This window comes from Camelus ferus, chromosome X, assembly GCF_009834535.1.
Source record: "Camelus ferus isolate YT-003-E chromosome X, BCGSAC_Cfer_1.0, whole genome shotgun sequence".
NCBI classification, from domain to species: domain Eukaryota; kingdom Metazoa; phylum Chordata; class Mammalia; order Artiodactyla; family Camelidae; genus Camelus; species Camelus ferus.
Genome location: NC_045732.1, coordinates 46,438,710 through 46,459,990, shown reverse-complemented (window position 1 = coordinate 46,459,990; position 21,281 = coordinate 46,438,710). Strand labels below are relative to the sequence as shown.

At 47.5% G+C, this 21,281-nt stretch overlaps 1 protein-coding gene across 5 annotated transcripts in view; it reads left to right on the top strand.

Moving 5' to 3' along the window:
* Window positions 1-16,452, top strand: part of DLG3 (discs large MAGUK scaffold protein 3) — a 51,572-nt gene extending 35,120 nt beyond the window's left edge. For 3 of the 5 annotated variants that reach the window (XM_032475008.1, XM_006192410.3, XM_032475011.1), the window contains 10 exons: window positions 4,258-4,434; window positions 4,681-4,756; window positions 5,583-5,682; window positions 9,305-9,346; window positions 10,678-10,728; window positions 11,313-11,414; window positions 12,001-12,173; window positions 12,563-12,672; window positions 13,013-13,104; window positions 14,176-16,452. In XM_032475008.1, coding sequence (XP_032330899.1) covers window positions 4,258-4,434; window positions 4,681-4,756; window positions 5,583-5,682; window positions 9,305-9,346; window positions 10,678-10,728; window positions 11,313-11,414; window positions 12,001-12,173; window positions 12,563-12,672; window positions 13,013-13,104; window positions 14,176-14,282 — 1,030 coding nt within the window. In that variant the 3' untranslated portion in view covers window positions 14,283-16,452. Of the gene's footprint in view, window positions 1-4,257; window positions 4,435-4,680; window positions 4,757-5,582; window positions 5,683-7,535; window positions 7,582-9,304; window positions 9,347-10,677; window positions 10,729-11,312; window positions 11,415-12,000; window positions 12,174-12,562; window positions 12,673-13,012; window positions 13,105-14,175 lie in introns of all 5 variants that reach the window. The other 2 variants (XM_032475009.1, XM_032475010.1) reach the window with 2 other exon arrangements.
* The last annotated feature ends 4,829 nt before the right edge of the window (window positions 16,453-21,281 follow it).

The following is a 21,281-nucleotide window of genomic DNA, read 5'->3' as shown; positions in this document are numbered from 1 at the left end:
TCACGCTGTTCCCTCTAGCGGGAAGTGCCTCTCCCCATCTCTATCATTTGAAATCCTGAACCTTCGTTGAGGCCCAGTTCAAAAGTCAACACCTCCTCATAGCTTCCCCAACCTAGATATGACCTGTGCTCCCTCTGAAGGCTTTTAGGCTTGTCCTGCCTTTGTGCCTCCGTATAACACGCTCTGTCAGGTAGCATGCTTCACAAGACCAAGACTGATTTTGCTTCCGTATCTCCCATCTAGCAAACACAATGCCCCTAAGTAGACTTAGTGAATGTTTAAATAACAGAAGAAAGGTATTTTTCAGATGTAACCAAGTGGAGAGTTACCTTTTTTTTTTTTTTAATGTGATTGTGACTTAAACCTCACGAAATTTTTCTGAGATTTAAGAGCCCTGGTCTGAGTTGCCCACCATACAACTCTAGATAAGGCCCTGTGTGTATCTGGGACTGGTTTTCGTTTTCTGTGAGGAAGTTTTCCAGCTCTTAGTCAAACAAAATTTCAGCAGGAAGAGAGACAAAGTAGATTTAGAGAAAATCCACATCACGGATTTGGAAAACAAATCAAGATCATGACGATGAAAGGGCTGTTGGAGGAATTAGGAATGTTTAGCCTGGTAGAGAAGACCTGGGAAAGACTCGGACTCATTAAATGCTTGTGCTGGAAAGAAACTTAGAGAATATCAAAGGAGTTTCCTTTATTAGATAGGAAATGGGATGAAATGACCTTTGAGGCTCCAATGTTTGAAGCTCTTTTCACATTTGCAGTTCCAATTGATAGAAAAGGAAATTCTTGTTAATTCACCTTTTACGTTCTCAACAGAGAATGATCAGTTGAGTAGTTCAGAATTGCAAATTCAAATACCATGCTGCTATGTCTTTAACAAAATCATAGTTTAAAAAAAGCATTGTCCATTCTGTTGTTCAGTATTGCTCACTCAGAATTAATCAGACAGAATCCAGGTAGACTTGGTTACCACTTTTTATTTGGAAATTGCCTTTTTCTCCTTGTTTGCCAGGGAATTTAGAGCTGAACATGTTCCTCATATGAAGTAAATGACTCAGGTCAGGTGCCGGGTATGTTTCTCCACTTTTTTTTTTTCTCTCTTTTAAAATGCTTAGAAGAGTACCTGGTCATATTAGATGCTGATAAACATTTCCTTAATTAATGAATATCCTTAAGAATAGACTGTTGTATCACCATTGAAAATATTAGTTTTAAAGACTAGTCAATGATATGGGAAATATGATATAATTTCAAGTGACAACTTAAGGTTGCAAAACTGTATATACATACCATGTTGCCAACTTAGTGAAGTATGTATTTTTTTTGTTTGTGTGTTTATTATACAATACCACAACAGTATGAAGAGTTACTTAAAATTACATAAAATGTGATTTTTCTTTTTTTAGGCTTTATATTTTTCAAATGTTCTATAGTGAGCTTATATTATTTTAATTTAAATTTAATGAAATTAATGCATATGGGTAGTTAAAAATCTCAAATATTACAATAGCAGATGCAAGAAAATTTAATCCCTTGCCTATTTGCCCCTTTTCTTGCTCCACAAAGGCAACTGCTTTCAAATATTTTAACTGTAACAGAAAGAAGTGGTAAACCTAAATAGCCCTCTATGTGTTAAATAATGGAGCTACAAAATAATAGGGATATAGAAATATAGTCAAATGAAAAATTAGGCATGTATTTCCACCAGGAAAAAAAAATAGAAAAAGTTTATAGGAAAGGTGGGTAGTCATCTGTGGATACCACTTAGATAATGATGTAAAATGAAATATTGTCTAACCAAAAAGTGTGATATAACTAAATTGGGATGGCAGGGGAGAAAGAATGGGTGAGTGCTATAGAAGACCAGTGCATAATGTCTAAAACGTAAGAAAACAAAAGCAGAAAACAAGAAGGACCAAGAGGAAGCAGTTGTTTAGAAATATGTTAGAAAAGAAAAAGAAACAGCTAAAATATTTGAAAGCAGTTCCTTTTTAAATTGACTTACATTTTTTAAGAGTCGTAAAAGGAACACATGCCTGTGGTTAAAAAACAAACCAAACAGTTCCATTCCTGACACGCAGTGGGAACTGCTGGCATTCTCGTTGCCTTGGATCTGTGCTTATTTTGTTTTTACTTCATTTGTGTTATGTGTTTTAATATTGAAAGGTATCCGAAATTCATCCTGGAAGTAAACTTGCATATTGGTTTTATTTAAATCTCATTATGTTTAATAAATTATCAATAATCGGATTCCTTCATCCAGAAAATATGTTTATTAACTTTACTATATGTCCTCTGGCTTCTTACTGCTGTTGCCAAAGGTCAGCATGGTTCTGTGAAGTGCTAAAATATATATTGGATTGTCCCTGTTATGTTTTAAACTTGTAACCAGTAAACTCTCCCTTCTAATCTTCTAGTACCTCATCTTAATCTCTCCTGACTCATTTAAACGTCTTCCTTGCTTCCTTCCTTCCCCAAACTAATTTGTGCTGAATTCAAGCTCTGTTCTTTTCCTTGCTACGTTGGTTTTAACCTTTGAAGCTCATTTTTAATGACATTTAGTGTTTTTCATTGTCACTTAGGACAAGGTCTTCACTCTGCATGTCTTTCTGGGAATGTCTGACAGAATGCCTTCCTTGCTTTAGCACACTCAGTTTCAAATGCAGTGCAGATGCATTCAGACTTGATTCTGTCACGTAGAGCCCAGAAAGATCCTTGTGGGCAGAGGGCTTCCTTAATCTGCTGGCCTTGGCCTCTCTCCTTACTGTTTTGAGTGTGTAAATTGAGGGAGATAAAGGACTTTTTGTCAGTTTGGATATTTTCATTTTCAACGAATCTGACACTGATTTCTCAAGGATTCTGTTTTAAGAAGTTTCAGAAGTAGATGTGTATTTCACTCTCCACCATTTTCCTACCTTCTGTATTTCATTTGGGCCTACCTGCACATGGGGAAATAGTATGTTTTACTTTGCAGCTTCCAGATGAGCCACAGACCACTCTATTTATTGCAGGTAGTAGGCTAAGTCTTGGAACTAATTTTGGGAAATCTGCTGGGCTGTGTGTGCAAAGATGTTAACAGAGAATATGAAGAATTAGATTGCAAGTAGAAAAATACAAACTAATCATGGAAATCACCCATTTGTGGTGACTCCCCATGAGGAAAGATCCAGTGGATGAGAAAAGTAGACACTTTGATGCAGGTTAGTTTGTTCCCTGAGCAGGGGGCTCTGCTGTAAAGTACCAGCTTCACCAGAGCCGAAGTCAGTGGTGCATCCTGAAATATTGAGCTTGTAGCTTTAGTTTAAATTTACCTTCACATCTGCCCCCTTCCTGTGCTATTCCATTATACATGAGGGCAGATTAATATTCCTAAGGCTCTTCTGATGTGTCACTTCCTTACTTCCACATCTTCAGGGGTCACTGGATGAGGTTTTTTTTCAAGGCCTTACAAAATTTGCCCTAGACTTTTATTTTCAACCTCATTTTCTATGATTCCCCACTGCAACCAAGCTGGCCTCCTCCTTTTTCTCGGTCGTAGATGGCATAGCTCTCACCCCACCTTCTCCTAACTTTCCCTTTAATCTTTACTCTCAATGTCTTGTCAGAGGACCTGGGTTCTGTCCCAGGTTAGTTAGGTGTGTGACCTTGGTCAAGTTTTTCTTCCTCCTCCAGCGTCTGTTTCCCCGTATATGAGAGAGAGAGACTGAACTGGGAGACTTCTTTATTGGGGCCCCTTCAACTTCATTATTGTTTGGGTCGACATCAGCCTTCGCCTTTTTCCTTGGCTGCACCAGAACACAAGGCTCTTTTTTCTCTTTTGTGTTTCTATAGCATTTACCATTCATTATAGTTAACATTTTTATGTCCTGTCTTCAACTACTTCTTGGATTTGTTTGTAAACTGAGAAAGCCCTAATTTACTTACTTCCCTAGGATGTGGATCAGAGAGAGGACTGGCAGTGGGGTGTTCTGCTTTGGACTTCCACTTTGTGTCCAGAATCCAGGAGGAGATGGGACTTGTGAAAGATTTTCCCTTATGCGCTTTGTTGGGAGAATGGGATGTTTCTTTGAGAAGGGGGCACGTATTTACAATGTCAAGACAGAGAAAAGGATGCAGCTTCCTGAAGAATTCCTTCAGTTCTGCAGAGAGGCTGCTGGCTCTGTGCTGTCTCATTGGGTGGGCCTTTTTCTGCCATCCTTCCATCCATTTAGGGTTGGGACGACCACTTCATCTTTCACTCTGCATTTTCAGGGCTTTGTTTGATTATGACCGGACTCGGGACAGCTGCCTGCCAAGCCAGGGACTCAGCTTCTCCTATGGTGACATTCTGCATGTCATTAATGCCTCTGATGATGAGTGGTGGCAGGCAAGACTGGTGACCCCACATGGAGAAAGTGAGCAAATCGGTGTGATCCCCAGTAAGAAGAGGTGAGTTGTCATGATCATGAGAGAGGCTTTTCTTGCCCTTTTCTTGATACTGATTTCTTTTTCACCTATTAAACTATGAGTTGCTTGAGAGCAGTGGATGTGCTTTGTTACTTCGTTTTGGTAGAGAGTTGGTGCTCAGGGCATGGTTATGATTCAGTGAGCCCAAAATGGCTGCTGTGCCCACTGCAACCCACTGCTGAGACCATGCACTGGCAGTAACAGGACTTCTTTCTGACTCCGAAACAGGGTGGAAAAGAAAGAAAGGGCTCGATTGAAAACCGTGAAGTTCCATGCCCGGACAGGGATGATTGAGTCTAACAGGGTAAGTGGGGATCCCCAAGGAAGTCAGCCAGTATGTGAAGAGGAGTAAGAAGCTTGGAGTCTGCCTGGTGGATAAAAGAATTGGGGAGCACAAAAGAATATCTCCTTTTCAGGGGGTTGTCTCTGTTCTATCAGAATACTGCCTGCTTTTCAGAAAGCAGAGAGAGGGCACTGAAACTCTATGGCCAGTGTATACTCCCCCCGCCCCCTTCCCCCCAGGTAACTGACTCTTGAAGACGTGTCAGAGGTGGACTGTCTGGAAGGCTGACTTGCTTGGGCACATAAAACTGCCTGTGGGCGTCTCCCTGGCTGCAGACCCTTTTCAGAGCTGTGGGGACCCTGAACAATTCCTGGCCTCGTCATCCAGCCAGGAAGGCCATGCCCAGAGCTTTGATTGTCCTTCATACCAAACGAGGCATGAGGGCTCTTTCCATTCACCCCTTTTCTTGTGTGAGCTTCGCAGGCCAAAGAACTTCCGGAGCGGTAGAGGGAAGAAAGACACAGAGTAGGTGACTCTGTGTATATCAATGGCACCTTAGGTCATGTGTCCAGGAGGCTACAGTGACCTCTGTCCTTTAGGAAGTACCAGTGAGAGCTGTGAGTCTGGATTAGGTAGAAACCTCTAACATCCCTACAACATTTTCCTGTAAACATAATTTTCCTCTTACATCAACTTTCATTTAATCTCATAGACTCCATTTGTGAGAGATGTTCTTTTATTTAGCTCACCATTGTCACCATTTTAGTTTTTCTTGCATGCTTTAAAATCCATTGTTCTGTTTTTTTTTTCTTCTGTCCTTCCCCTCCATCTTCATGTTCTTTCACAGTCGATCAAAACGAAACGTAAAAAGAGTTTCCGCCTCTCTCGAAAGTTTCCATTTTACAAGAGCAAAGAAAACATGGCCCAGGAGAGCAGCGTACAGGAACGTAAGTAGCAGCAGGGAACAGAGAGCAGACCACCCACAGCCCCGCCCTCTCTTCCTCATTTGCACCTCCCCTTATGAGAAGACGGGAAAGTGTGTGTGTGTGTGTGTGTGTGTGTGTGTGTGTCCGTGTGTCCGTCCATGTGTGCATGTGTGAGTGTGTGTACCTGCTAACTTGTGGAGTCACGGTAGAAGTTGATCTGCACAGGGAGACCTTGGATCTTTTGTGTCCAGTTCCTCACTCTGGAAGACTGTTGGAGGCTCTGAGGTAGAACTGGTTCCAGGGCTGGCGTTGGAAGTGCCAGACTGAGCTCTGCTGTGGTGGTGATGAGCAGTTTTCAGCCACAGTGTCAGGTTTAGAAAAATGGTTTTTCAAGAAAACCAGATCTAGAGACTCAGTGTTGCTCTCCTGGCTTCTTCCTGTTGTTTTCTTTCCCTTATCTTCACTTATCTATGTCAAGAGAAGACCCTTTTCTTCCATGGACACCTGGAGTCGGGCCTACTTCTTGAATTACATGAATGTGTGTATGTACACTGGATGTCCAAATGGCTCTAACAGACTCACTGTTCTTCCCAGAGTGACTACAGAGCCAGCCTTCAAAATGCAATCTTCCTTGCTTAAAAGAATTGACACAGAAGGGGGATTACTCAACATTGTCCAAATAAAGATGTATTGAGAACTACAAAGCTCGTTTGGTAGAAAAGGGCATAAAGCTGAGCTAAATCAACTTTCAATCCTGAGAAATATTCTTATTCTACCATATGCCTCAGAAATTAGCTATTCTCACCCCAGTCTTTAACACCAGGTCAGGCTGGTTAAATATTTGTCATGTAGCTCATGGTGAATTATGAACCTCAATCTTCTGCCTCACAAGGAAGGGTCTTTGGGTCCTGGGCTGTTGGGATGGCAGGAGACTGACTAGTTCCGATAAGGAATGTCCTTTCTCTAGGTCAGCCTGATCCATGGATACATAGGTCATTGGCATCTGGGGTGGTAGCTAGTAGATTACAAGGGTGCCCTCATCCAAATGAAGGTTAGGGCTCAGTCCTGGGTGGCTCAGTAAGAAGCACTAGGTACAGTTGGTTCTGCTTGTGAGCAGTAGGAGACAATCTGAGACAGGCCCAAGGCGAGGTCAGCACAGTTCTCCGGACGAGTTCCAGAACCTCTGCGCTGAGCCCAGCCTGGGGACGGTTTGCTCTTGGGTGACCCCACTGAACGGGGAAGGGGATTGGCTGCTGGATAAGAGTTGAAACTGCCTAGTGCTTATTCTCCAGAAGCTGAGCTCATCCCCTGTGGTATACACAACTCAGGCCAGCATTGAAGGCCACGCCTCAGACTGCATGAAGCTTACCCTGAAGGGTTTGGACAGAGTGAGTCAGTATTGGACTAAAGCTCCTTGGGATGATGGTAATTCTGCCTGCGGATCTGCCATAGATAGATGTTTGCTCTTTTATGCACCGTCAGAGGGAAATGGTGATTTCAGGGACAAAACAGAGAGTTGGGCTCTAACTACAGATTTAGTTAAAACAGATACTCCGAGCCTTGGTAAGTCACCTGTCTGTTCTGTCGGCCTGTATGCTGTAGACCACCTCAAAAAGGTTGTCCACTCCGAGGCATTCTGGCAGCAGATTGGGCAGCATAAATCCGTATCTGACCTGGGACGTTCTTTCTGTGGCAAAGGTTTCACAGTAGTTATAGGTCTTCATAGTATTTCATACTTCTGTCACTAATGCTCACCTGGCTCTGTATTCTTCCTTCCCCTTGTCTTTTTCTCTCTTTTCTCTCTTCTCCCCAATTCTTTCCCTCCCTCCCTCCCTCCCTCCCTCCCTCTTTGTCCTTGCTGTCTGTGAAATCAGGACTTCCCTGGGTTAAGTGACGATTATTATGGAGCAAAGAACCTGAGTAAGTCAAACTTACACACTGTTAACTGTATTTCTGGCATGAGTGGAGATTCTGGGGTTGGGGGAACAGGGGACATGGGTGAGGGCAAAGGGTGAGGGGAGGGCAATGTTCATGAGAACTGATACCACAGCAGGAGGAAGTAGAAGTGGCTCTGAATGTCACACTTTTGCTCTGGTTCCCTGGTACCCTAATAAAAGCCTATCATTCATGTCTGTGCTTTTCCTTTTGTACCTTGAAATGGTGCGGAGCCATCTTGGCATCCCACCTTCCAAGTGAGATGGGCAAGAAGCGCTTCCCAGCGGTGACCACCCAGCTTGGGTCTAGCCTATTTTTGAGATGTGGGGTGCCCGCTGATTGGATTCTTCTCCCCGTGATATAGCACTAAAGAATTGGGCTTGAGAATTAGCTGTTTCAGTCTTTCTAAGTAGAGGTAAGAGTACTGTGAAGCTCTTTTCCCAACATGCATCTGGGATGTCCCAGCAGGTCCAGAGGCCTCAGTAGATGGCCGCAGGCTGGCTTCCCACAGAGTGTCTGTGAGGGGGTGCTGAACGGGTGGGGGCCTGAGCAGCATTTTGTGGACCATGTATATCTAGTGCTTTAGCTTGGGAAAACTCTGACTGACCTCTCCCCTCTGGAAAATAATCCTAGAGTAGAAAATGAAGGGACCTAGATGGCAGAGCCTTAGCGTCCATGCCGTCCACACAGGCACACACACACATGGCCATGCCGGGCGGGTTCTGTCAGCATATACTCTCCTTCCATAAGTAATAAAGGTGTGAAAGTAAAGGAGCTTCCTTGTGGAGTTGCTCAAGAACTAGCCATGAGTGGCGACTGAGCCAGTCCTTCCTGGGGGCCACAGCATATCACGGTCTGGAACAGTGTCATCTTGGCTGAAACGAGCAGTGTCTCTCTCCATAGTTTGTTGTGTCCATGTTTCATCCTCATTCGCCTGTTGTCTTGGGAGCAGTGGGCTTTGTTTGGGCCAAACTATGCTTCATGCCTCCTGTGAGTGCAGCTGCTCTGCCCGCACTCAGATGTGGGCAGGTCCCAACAGTCTGAGATAGGAGAGCTGTTTTGTCCTCCAAGTGTTCTTTGCTTGTTGTCTCTGTGTTTTGACATGTCTGTCTTCTCGTGGATGGAGGAGCACTCCCCCTCACCGCTGAGGCCAAGCCCTGCTTCCAGGTGGCAGTGGCAGGAGAGCTGTTGGTCCTTCTGAATGGCCAAAGCATCATTCCCTGGTGACTGCTCAAACGACCCAGTGCTTACCCTCTTAATCCTAGAGAACCACACAATTTCATATTTTGGGGGCTCTATCTGGGGAGAAAATTCAAGAGCAGCCTGGTCGCTGGGCTTCTCTTTGCTACTGTCACTGCTGTTGCCTTCCTCTTGTCAGCCTTGGGAGGGGCATTTGGGGATAGAATTTGGAAACCATCCACGTTAGTTCTTTTGATTCAGATGAAGAGGTTGCTGCCAAAAAATGGAAGCGGGTAGTCTATAGGGAGGGCCTTAGCAGACCAAGAGGGTCCTGGGGACAAGTGTGAGGTAACCAGGGGCTCAGGATTGGAGCTGTGCCTCCCAGCTAGTAGCCTGATGTGACAAGCCTCCTGTGGCCTGCCTTGGTCGGCAGCTCAGTGTCTGGCTCCTGGGGCACTTGAGTTTTGTGCCGCGTGTGACCTCTCAGTGGTGTGTTCTGAATCGGAGTCTCTTTCTTGTTGGCTTGCAGAGGGAGTGACATCCAACACCAGTGACAGCGAAAGCAGTTCCAGTAAGTGTGTGTCATTCTCCCCCATGTTGTGTAGTTCCACCATGTGTCCCAGCCATCCTCATTCCAGCGTTGCACGGCTGCCATTTCTGTTCAGAGGCTAGTGCTTCTTTTAGCCATGTACACTTGGAGATCCTGGAAATGCTGTGGCCATTTTGTCCTTATAGGATGGGGTTTAGGCCATGGATTAAAGGAGAGTGTAAGCCCCACAGTTCTGGCCAGGACCTGACTTAAAAGCATCCCTGGGACCCTGGGAAGGGTGAGCTGCCAGTGAGTAAATCCCTGCCATGGGCACCATGGGCTATAGGTGCTGCCAGTTTTACAGATGTGCTCAAAGACCGAAAGACAAATGGCACCTGCTGGATATTGTCCTGAAGTGCCTTTCCAGGTTACTAGTACCTCTTGGGTTAAGGCTTGGTGTCCTTGCCTTTTAGCTGGGCTAAGTGATCAGATAACTGCGAAGTTTTCCTTCAGAGATCCTGTGAACAGGCCAGAGAAGCCACAGTTCGAACCCCATGAAGTTTGGGAGCACTGGTCTCTCAGGATTTGTGGCTGGAGGCCCTGTAGAATCTGCCCAGGAGTCTTAGGCTCAGAGGAAGCTAGTAAGCTGGCATCATGGGGCTTGATGCAGATATGACTGCCTTCCTCAGTGCTGTCGTCAGCCACTTTGGGACTTCCTAGCGCCCAGCACCAAGTGGCTTGGCAACTGTTTTAGGAAGGGCTCATCATTGCTAGGATATATGGAGCTCTACCATGAGGGGAGAGCAGGGCTCAGCACTGCCCTTAAAGGGCACTGGGGACCTTAGCCCAGCCTTGTGCCACTTTTCTGTTTGCTGCTTCCAGTGAAGGGGGGATAGGCAGACCCTTGAAAGGGCAGAGTTAGGCTGCAGCTTTGGGGACCTGCATGAGTGCCCTGACTCCCTTGTCCACAGATGAGGGGACACAGATGGTATGTCTCAACCAGTAGAAGCTTCCTTATGATTTGTACTGAAGGAAGAAGGCAACTGAGTACAGTTGACTGTTACCTCTAAGAACAGTTCTTAGAAGTTGGGGTGGTTTTTGGTAGAGGCTTCATGGCTTCTGAGTCATGTCCCTTTGCTAAGCCATATTTTGCTGAACGAGAGGACTCCCGACTCTTGTCCTAGGGGTGGTGAAGGGCTTCCTGTGCTTTTTTGCCAACAGGAAGTAGATAGGCCCACAGGGCAGGTGTTAGCAAGTACCACTTGACAAGGCTGTTTTCTGGCACAAGTGGGGGTGACGTGAATGTTGTCGGGAGATGAGGGCACAGGGAGGCTGATTATAAAGTGCTAACATGTCTCCCTTTTTTGTTGCAGAAGGACAAGAGGATGCTATTTTGTCATATGAGCCAGTGACACGGCAAGAAAGTAAGCCCCTTTCTGAGAGTCTTGCCTTCAGGCTAGTCTGGTGGTCATGGAGCCCAACCCAGCGGTTGGCTGTGGCGGTGGAGGGAGGAACGTGGCTCATTGAGCCTCCAGCCCCTGGGCGCCACCTTCTCTTCTACTTCTCCCTAGCGTTAGAGAGAAGGGGGAAGCCCCCCCCCCCCAGTGTGCATCACTCACTATACCTCTGCTTGCTGCTGGGATGCCTTCTGAAGGATAGGACAGATTGACAAGCACGGCAAAGGTCGATTTCAGTTGGCGTGGCTGCTGCTTAAACAGAGGTCCTGGTCCCTCTTTTCAGTGGTTGCTCTGAAAAACCATGCTCAGCTGCTGGTGCTCATGCAGATATTTCTCCTGAATCTGTTGGAAAGGGAGATGCTTCTGATTTCAGACTTGCCTTGGACTTAGGTATTCTCAAATTAAAGGTTCTTTGATATCTTTGTAGTTAGAAGGCAGAGGACGGCTGAGGATGCACTGCCCTGTCTGAACGGCAGCTCAGAGCCTCAGTGCTCTAGGCAGGCAGGGAGCTAGGACAGGCCTCGCTGACTGTCTCTGTGCTTGCTCTCCAGTTCACTATGCAAGGCCTGTGATCATCCTGGGCCCAATGAAGGACAGAGTCAACGATGACCTGATCTCAGAGTTCCCGCATAAATTTGGATCCTGTGTGCCACGTAAGAGCCCAGGAGGTCTTTGTGAGGGAGGTGTCGGTGCCCTGGGAACTGTTGCTCTGGTGTTTCATGGAGCCCGTGGCCGGGTTCTGCGGTTCTCTGGAGCAGGGTGTATCTAACACCCTGGAAGATGTTAAGCAGTGATCCATTTCCTCAAGGCTGATGGGCTTGGGAGGACGAAGACATCAGGCCAGCCTGCTCGCTCCCTTAGAGAGAAGTCTGGTGATGGTTTGGAATGATTGGATGCCTGGGGGGGGGGGCGCCCAGCCCATGTGCAGGCGTGGCTCACTGGATGGCTTGTTAGGCTTGCTGGCTCCCGTACCACGTTTGGCATCCTCTCTGCCAGGCCTTGGCCCTGGAAACCCCACCTTTCTGGTCCAGTTTAAGCTAAAGTAGATAGTCCCTGTTTGTGCGACCTGGCGGTTCAAAGAGACATGGGCAAACAGACTTCTTCCCAGTTACTTTTCCCCTCACTCACCTGAAAAGCGCTGGAGTGGCTCCAGGCCCGGGTGATGGAGGTACAAGTCAACTCGTGGCTTGGGGCTGGTTGTTGTCCTTGTGCTACAAAGCATTTCCTTTCTTCCTGCAGATACTACCCGGCCTCGGCGTGATAATGAGGTGGATGGGCAGGACTACCACTTTGTGGTCTCCCGAGAACAAATGGAGAAGGATATTCAGGACAACAAGTTCATTGAGGCAGGCCAATTCAACGATAACCTCTATGGGACCAGCATCCAGTCAGTGCGGGCAGTTGCGGAGAGGGTAAGGAGAGAGGCGATGTTCCTGTAAAATTATTCTCAAAGGGAGCACAGAAATGCTCCTGCCGAAGTTCCCCGTGGATCCTCAGCCTTCCAGCACAGGGCCTACTGAGTGGCAGTGCTGACCAGGGCCTTGCCTCCTCTGTGTGTTCCCAGCCCCTAGAGGGAGGTGTCTATCTGCCTCATCCATGCAACTCACCCCAGAGCATCACCCACCTGTAGCTGCAGATGTGGCCTCTTCTAGGTAGTAGAAGCAAAATGTGAAGCCTGGATACCTCAGAGGTGGAATCTTCCAGGTCTCTGGGCAGCCCCATGTTCCCCCAGGTGGACGTTTGGTTGGCACAGTAGGTAGACAGGGACTGAGTGGGCTGATGCCAGTCTTTGCTTTTTCAGGGGAAGCACTGCATCTTAGATGTTTCTGGCAATGCTATCAAGAGGCTGCAGCAAGCACAACTTTACCCCATTGCCATTTTCATCAAGCCCAAGTCCATTGAAGCACTTATGTAAGTATTTCCTGAGACTTCGACTCTCCCAGCTAGGAAAGGGCCCTGGAGAGGAAATAGAAAATTAAGTGGGTTGCTGGGCAGTGGTAAGACCCAGTGGGCACCCAGAGGAAAATCTGCACCGAGCTCTGCTCCCTGGGGGCTTCTTTAGATTCGCGTGCCCATGCGTGTGTTCCCAGTTGAGCTTTTAAACCTGAAAGGTTTGAGGAAGATGTTGAGCCATGGGCCAGTGCTGCTGTCAGGGCAGCAGAGCAGCTTTTCAGGGAGCCTGGAGCAATCTTTCATGTTAATTGAAATGCAGAATCTAATCTGGTACTATTTTCTTTCATGTGTTTGTCAGGGAAATGAACCGACGGCAGACATACGAACAAGCAAATAAGATCTATGACAAAGCCATGAAACTGGAGCAGGAGTTTGGAGAATACTTCACAGGTAAGAATCCCCGCTGCGCAGCCAGGGTAACGTGGGAGCAATGGCCGCCTGTTCTGTGAGTGTTTCCAATAGGCCTAGACACCTTGCATAGAGTTTCTGGATGCTTTTGAGCTCAAACCTTTCCAAAGTACTCAAGTGCCCTCCAGCCAGAGGAGTTTAGCCAGTTTATGGTATCAACCACCATCAGCACGTGCTGCCTTATGTTCATTTTGTCTTCCTGTTCCTACTAAAATTGTAGGTGCCCTGTTTTGTCTCCCTCTCTCCCACACCCATCCCCCCATTCAGCACTTAGCCTTGCATGTTTTATGTGCTGGATAAATGTTTGTTGACGATGACGATTCCCTGGCATGGTGTTCGGGCTGTCCATATGTGCGTGTGCTTATTTGGTACCTACTTTAGAAGGTTAGTTCCTAAAAGGTTGGGAAGGTTTCTGTGTAATGTGTTGCTCACCTTTTAGAGTACAGTGACATGTGTGTGCAGGTTGGTGCTGAGTAAACTAGCTGGTGGTGCTGCTAGGTTAACCCGGGACAGAATTCATAACTGTCTTCGCGTACCTTGGGTTTTGGAGCTCCCTTTATTGTTAACATCTGTATCCTTGTTTGCTGGGTGACCTCTGAAATAATGCAGATGTGATGGCCCCAGGAGCACTGCCTCTTGCCAGAAATTGTGGCTTTTAGCTCCTTCTCTGGATAACTGGGATTTTCCAAATCTTCTGGCAAGGCTGTGTTACAATTACCAGCTGCTGGCCTCGTGGCAGCCAAGAGTAGCATAAGCTGCAAGGTCTGACATCTAATAGGTGCTCAATAAACATTTTTTGAACAACACATTTTCCCACTTATTGCTGCTCAATCTCACTTTCTCAACAAGTTGACATCGAGCTTGGGGCCTGGAGTGCCCACCAATTTCCCCTGAGCCCTGGGCTCCCAGGTGGCTGACTAGTGAAACTGAAGCCCATATCCTCGAGCGCCGCGTGTAGGGCTGAGCTGTGGGACTGTTGGGATGGGCCAGACTACCGGGGTTTGGGGGGTGCTGTGGACCACAGTAATAATTCTGTTTTCCTCTTCACTTCAGCCATTGTACAGGGTGACTCACTGGAAGAGATTTATAACAAAATCAAACAAATCATTGAGGACCAGTCTGGGCACTACATTTGGGTCCCATCCCCTGAAAAACTCTGAAGAATCCCTTCCAACCATTCTCTTGTGAACAGAAGAAATCAAGTCCCTCTTCCCTCCTCCCTCTTCATTCCTGTCCCCACGGGGAGAACAAATGACTACTGTTCTTATCCCCTTTTTTAGATATGTCCAAAAAATTGAGTTTTCTAGTCCTGTTCTGTTTTTTTAAATTTTTGTTTGTTTTAGTTTATTTTTTGGGATGATGCCATCTCACTCATCATGTGACTGTGCCCATTCCTGCATGGACCTTTCCCACGCACTAGCACAGGTGCATATCCATCAGAGTCATTGTTTTCATAAAACCAAGCAGAAGTGAAGAGAAGAGAGGAGGACTGGTGGAAAGACAGACTCTGGACAGCTGCGCGGCTTGTGAACGAGCCCAGCGCACCGCGTGAGGAGATGCTCCCGGGCATTTCTCCAATCTGTACCGCTGCCTCGCGGCTTGGAATGGTGTGGCGTCACGGCGACAGAAAGTATCTTATTTATATATAGATATATATATGTAATTTATATAAAATATATAGAAATTATTATATATATATATTATACACTCTCATATAATATATATATATATATTCACACACATTTGGACTAGAAAATCTATGGAGACTTCATCAATGGTACTGTGTTATTAGAGAAATGCTTTAATTTTCATATTCCAATCAGATGGCATCTTATATCCCAACTGGTTGGGGAGGGAGTGAAAGTGGTAGTAAGCGCTGTGCCGAGGGCACCCTCATTTGGTCATTCTCTTGAGAGCTGGGCTTTTCTCTAGGAGGGGGTCAGCCGGAGGCCAGGCAAGAAAGGGCTTCTGCCTGGGGGTGAGAGGCTTGGAGACGGCACCCTAAAGCAGCTGCCGCCCTTGGGGCGCAGTCAGGCCTGTGCGCGGGAAGAGAGAGAATGGCTAATGGTGCTCCGTGTTAAATTGCCGATTGTTTTATGCCACCTGATGTGTCTGCATGAGAGGTTTCCTTTTTGTTCATTTTTAAGCTGCTGTTAAACCAAAACCATGTTGTGCTACTGTGTCAGCCTTTTCATTCTTCCAAATTTTTACTTTTACTATTTAAGTGAATGCGTAGAATCCAATTTGATCGTGTTCTAAAGGCTCGTGACGTTCAGGAAGAGATGGGCCTCGTGCTAGAGTAGGTGACCCAGGCTTGGCCGTCCCGTTAGCGGAAGGGGAAGTGGGGGCGGGTGTGAACTGACAGGAGCTGTGGCCCCGTATCATAACATGTCCCTTCACGCACCTGCCAGAGCCACGCTGGACTTAGTTGAGGCCCTGTCTTTGGGCCCACAGGTGGGGACAGGGAGTCACTTGCCTTCCCAGTCTCTGCTGGGACAGTGGGACGGCACTGGGCTTGGCCAGCCGCGTAATGAAAAGTTTGATTTGGGTTTTTTTCCGCAGCTGCTTCATATGCCCTACCTACCCCAGGCCCCTCACCAACAGCTGATAGCTTACTGTTTCTTCAAGAAGAAAGTAGATTTTAATGCTGTCAATTTTGAGCTGTAGAGCTAAGATTCACTTACTGTTGACATGTGAAACCTTGTTGCTTTTTCCCAGAGTCAGACTGGCAGTGATTGTGATCAAGGGAGTTTTCTTCTGACCCCAGATGCAGGCGGCAGCTGTGGCTCAGGCCCCACCCCACCCCACCCCACCGTGCTCCTTTGAAGCCCCCGTGCCTCCCTCAGCTCCACACAGGAGGCATGACGCAGGGGAGAAGAGCGCGGACATGCTTGGCCCCAGGTTTGAGTCTGTTGTTTCCTAGCCCACTATGTGACCACCAGTGCAAATGACACATGTTGAAGATGCTTTGAGCGCTACTGGCCAAATTTAGGACATCTGTTAACAGTTCTTCTACCAGCAGGATGGGGCTAACTGTAAAGTGTGGGGCCCAGAATGTGGGTAAAGAAAGGGCAGCAGCTTTACCTGGGCAGTACACTGGATTGGAAGAAAGAGGGGTAAAGTGGTGGCCAACCATGCCTCTGGTGAGGAGGGAGTGAGCAGAGAGTGTTGATTTCTGTGATGTTAAGCGATGTGGTCTGAATGATGCTCAACCCTCTACCCCTCCCAGGAAAGAAAAGCAAAGATTCAAAGTAAGCATGACACTAGTTGGTTTACCAGTGTTCCTTCCAAGGAGACATATATTTTTTAATAAATGATAGTTGCAATGAACTGTGGCTCAGAGACCTTCTTGAAGTAGTTGAGAGGGGAGGGTGGGGGCCCAGGAGTGGGAACAATGTCCCAAACCTTTCTTTGGGGGCCAGAAAGCTCTCTACTTGGTGACCATCAGCTGAAGTTAGGCATTCCTCTGGGTGGTTCTAGGCTCCTGTGGTCATATCAGGTCCTTTGTGAAGGCTGTGTGCTCGGTCTTCTACCCTTGCCCCCAAAGTGTCCCAGATAGCTCTGGTCAGGTGTGTGTGGAGGGCACCCATGTCCCTGGTGGTGAAATGCTGACATTTTCCTAAAAGGTAAACGAGATGGGAGATGCCTACTGCAGCAAAGACGTTTGTTAGAGAAAGTGGGAGCCGAGGAAGTGGCAGAGAACTGAGTAATAAATGTGGTAAAAGCTGGTCTCCCAGCTACCAGGAAGCATTAGCACTCAGGGGAAAAGGAGGGTGAGACGGGCCCAGAGTACAGATCAGGGTGGTAGTCACCCCGGCAGTCCTCTAAAGAGAGGAGGGGTGATGAGAGCAGTATTTATGACATGGCCGATGTCACCACAGCTTGTGTGGAGAAGCCTGAGCAAGTCCTGTCGTAGTTCAGGTCCAGACTTATGACTGGATGAGCAACCCTGGTGTGTGTGGGCCGAGCCCTAGCAGGGACAACAGTCCTTACCCATTTGGGGGGCTTTACAGTTTCCCGCATCCTCCCACTTGCTAGGAGGCAGCCCGACAAAAAGGAGCCCCCAGAGCGCTCTGTGGGGTTTTAAGGAAACCCTGCTCCTAAGTGCAAAGGGACCGAAGAGCTGGCCTCTAATCCTGCTGTGCTGAGACCCTGGCTCACAGCTGCTGTCCCTCCTAGAGGAGGCACAGCTGGAGCAAACGCAGCCTCAGTTGGAACATACTGAGCAACCTGGAAACAGTGGAGGTGGATGCACCGACCCAAAACCCTGCTGTCGCCTGTCCACAGGGAGTCAACACTGTGACCTCTCCCTGGCTCCACTGCTAACGACGCAGCTGATCACGCCTCAGTTTCTTCATCTCTAACAGACCTTACATGAAAACATTCATAGGATGATACTCATGACTACATAATATATTTGTTCAGATCCAAATGACCAACTTGATCTCAAGGTGAAAGTACTTCTAGAAATTAGCTAATGAAAGGAAAATCTTTACCAAAAGCAAATATGGATGTTGTGCTTAAGGATGAAGCTAATGTGGACACAGAAGGAAGTGGGGGTTGAGAAGCAGGACTGGGACGAGACTAGAGAGGAAGTGCCCTGAGTGGGTCAAGGTTAAGCAGAAAAGGATGGGACTGAAAAGGGACACTGGGCTTGAGCAGAAAGGTCAGGACTAAAAGACAATGGAGCCCTTTCCACGGGGACGGTGCTTGCCTGGTGCCAAACACCGGAAGGCCACGGTGTCAGAAAACCTTGTAGACACAAGTGGTGCTGAGAGCCTGAGCTTTATCAGAGCACCCACGGTAGACGCTTGCCTGGGTGCCTGGTGCGCTTTGCCCAGGTTGGCATGGTGCTCGCTTATCTCCGAGATCCCAAGTTTTATCCTTCATCTCTGTCCCCACCTAGGATTTCATGGCCTCGATTCCACTAATCCTCTTCTCTGTTAAGTCAGTCTCTTGGCACCTCTAGGACATTCTGTTACTGCAAATAACCTTCCGAAGCTCAAATTTCAATTTCCTCAAAAGCCTCTCTTCCATCATCACTTCCAAGAAACAGCGGAATGGCCCCTGCACACCTTGGTTCCTCCCCAGCCAATGGGGTCTTGGTAGCGCTTTCCTGGAGCGGGTTGGGGGGTAGAAGAGCTGCTTCAGCAGTGACGCCCTACCTAGATTCTCTCTGCAGTGATGTGCTTGTTGTCACAGTGTGATACCCACGAGTGGTTTCCACATTACGCCTAATGAGCTCCCTCCGTGTCCTGTCCCTCCCGGGCAGTGGCACTCATCAGAAGCATCTAGCATCCATCGAAGGGCTGGAGAGTGGGTGGTTTGAGAGGAAGGATTCAGACCTGCCTGCTAGCAGTGAAGAGCATGTGCAAGAGGCTGTCCTGACTGGCCTTCCTGTCACCACAGTCATCCTCCCCATAGCTGACAGAACTGGCTGTCTAAAGCACCCATCCCGCCCCTGGGGCCCTGTCCCCTACAAGGAGAAGTCCAAGCTCCTTAGCGTGATCCTTCCACCATCAGGCCTTGGCCTTTCTCCCCTGCCTGCTCCAGCCATGAATTCCCTGAATGCACCGCAACCCTCTTTGCTCACTTTTTTTTTCTGTCCGTAAAGGCCCTTGCTGCTACCCCATCTTGCTAACCTGGAAGACTCCTCTTCACATTTTAAGACTTGATTCAAGAATTCTCCTCCTCCTCTGCTGCCTTTCCTGAAACACCTCTCCCTCCCGCCCCCAACGCCATGGGTCAAGTTGATCACTCCTTCCTTTGTGCCCTATTAGGCCCAGTCAGAACTTCTGCCATCATTGTAACAGCCAACATTTATTTCATGCTTACTATGTGACAGGCCCTGTGTTAAGTGCTTGATGCAGTTTAATTCACTTATTGCCGGAAACAGCCCTACAAGGTAGGGAAGTGCTGTTAATGTTAACCTCATTTTCCACTTGAAACTGAGGCCCTGGGAGGTCACATGGCTCACAAGCGACAGAGCTCTGAGTCCGGCACAGGCCGGCTGCGCTGCACCGCCTTGCACTCTGCCACTCGCGGAACGGTTCCTGGCCCTTATCTCTTGACATCTGTCTTCCTCTCCTTGACCCCGCTTGAGAGCAGGGACTGTCTTAGTTGTCTTTGTATCCCCAGCACTTAGCACAGTATCTGTCACACGGCACATGCTCAGGAAAAGAGAAGAGAGGTGCTAGTCTTTGGCTTAAGCTTGGAGGAAAGAGATTGGACTCGGCCCAGACCTGGGGTGAATGTGAATTGTCTTTTCTGTTTTATGGAGAACTTCCGTTCTGGAGTCCCTGCGACTTCCTCTGGGATCTTGCTCCATCAGTTATGATTCCTTTTCATCTCCAACCGCCTCCTCTCCTTCAGCTCTTTCCCCTTCTTTTCACTCTGCTGCCTTCTCGCCAGAACTGAACACTCTCCCTGCTCTGCTCCCGCTTACTGACCAGTTGTTCACTCAACCTGGGTTTATTGAGAGCTCAAAGGCTCTCAGGGTCGGCCATGACCTCCCAAGCAGGACGTTGAAAGCCCGCCTCTCTCAGCCTTAGCATCGGAGAAAGATGAACGTGTCGCATCCCCGCTCATCATGGTGACTCTGTTTCTCTCTTGAGTGCTTCGGCTTCAAGGAAGACTCCTTTGCTCACTCTTCTCCCCCCTCTTAAGTGCCACCATTCTCCTAGTCACCCAGGCTTGAAACCTGATTTCTCTCCTTTGGTCATCACATCCAATCTCCTACCAAAACTACATTCTTCACAGCATCTGTTCAATTTAGTCCTTAGTTTTCATTCTCACTGACCCCACCCTCACAGTAACAAGGGTCACGACTCAGTGAGCACTTCACGACCGGCATTGTGCCTGGTGCTGGAAATACAATGGCAAATCAAATGAAGACAGTCCCTGCCCTCAAGGAGCTTATAGTCATGGTGGGAGGGCAGCAAACAAGTAACTAAGTATGTACTTACACGTTATACTAAATGCTGTGAAAGAAGAAATGGGATGCGGTGACTGAGGTTAATATAGTGAGGGGACCTGCTTAGAGACAGTGCCCAGGGAAGGCTTCTCTGAGGAGCTGATGTTCAGGTTGAGGTCAATAAGCTCAGTAGGACCAGCCTGGAGGAGGGGGATGTGTGGGATGTGGGGACAGGAGGCATTTAACACCCTCCGTGGGCCTCAATCTGCTTTTCCAGCATTATCTCCTGATTCTTTGCAAACCAATCTAAACTACTTGCCTTTCTATCTGAGCAAAGGCTCTGTGTGGAATGTTTCCAGTCCCCAACTCTCGGAAACCCTTCAAGTTCCAGCTCAAATGGCATTTTCCATGATGATGGCACTGGTATCTCCAGAAGAGCTGCCCCTTCCCTTCTTTTGCATCACACTAGCAGTTGATGCGAACTTACTCTGTTCTTGCATGGTACGTCTTTGTGCAGAATTTACTTCTTCAACTAGACAGAAAGCTTCTAGAAGGCTGGGCTTGCATCTGGTATATTTTTGCATCCCTTGCAGCAGCTAATACATGCCAGACGGCCAATAAATGATTGTTGAATGAGCTCCCCTCTTCTGGACCTCACTGTCTTAATCTAAAACAGGAGGAAGTTGCACAGATGATCTCTATGGCCTCTCCGAGCTCTAATACCTGTTGACGGTAATAGAATTCTAAAGGACGTGGACCTGTACTGTGTGGAATCCCTCACAAAAAGACAGTCCATGCCTTTTGTGGATTTTCACTTCCAGAAGACAAGTGAATAGTGATGCAGATGACGTGGCAAGCTCAAATACAGCTGCCAAAGAACATGGCCCATGAGCACATTAGGTTCATACACGATCATATGTTACCCACAGACAGAGCCTGGGTGCCTGCTATGAAGGAGCAAAAGGATCCGCAGGAGATGTGTGGATTAGGACACAGGAAATCCCCTTTGCCAGTTGGGTAGAGGTGTGAGATTCCAAGACAGCTTAAAAAAAAATAGAGAACTTTGTGATAGAAGAGGGTGCTGATTCTGATTACTTGCCATTAGACAAAGAAATGGTACGAGGTAAATATGGGAATGGAGGTGCCCCATGCCCCTCTCAAGTAGAGTGTAGGTGCCTTATGGTGGCAAATCGGAGGTCCTGTGGTAGATCCCACGAGAGCACACGTGAGCGTGAGGGCTGCACGG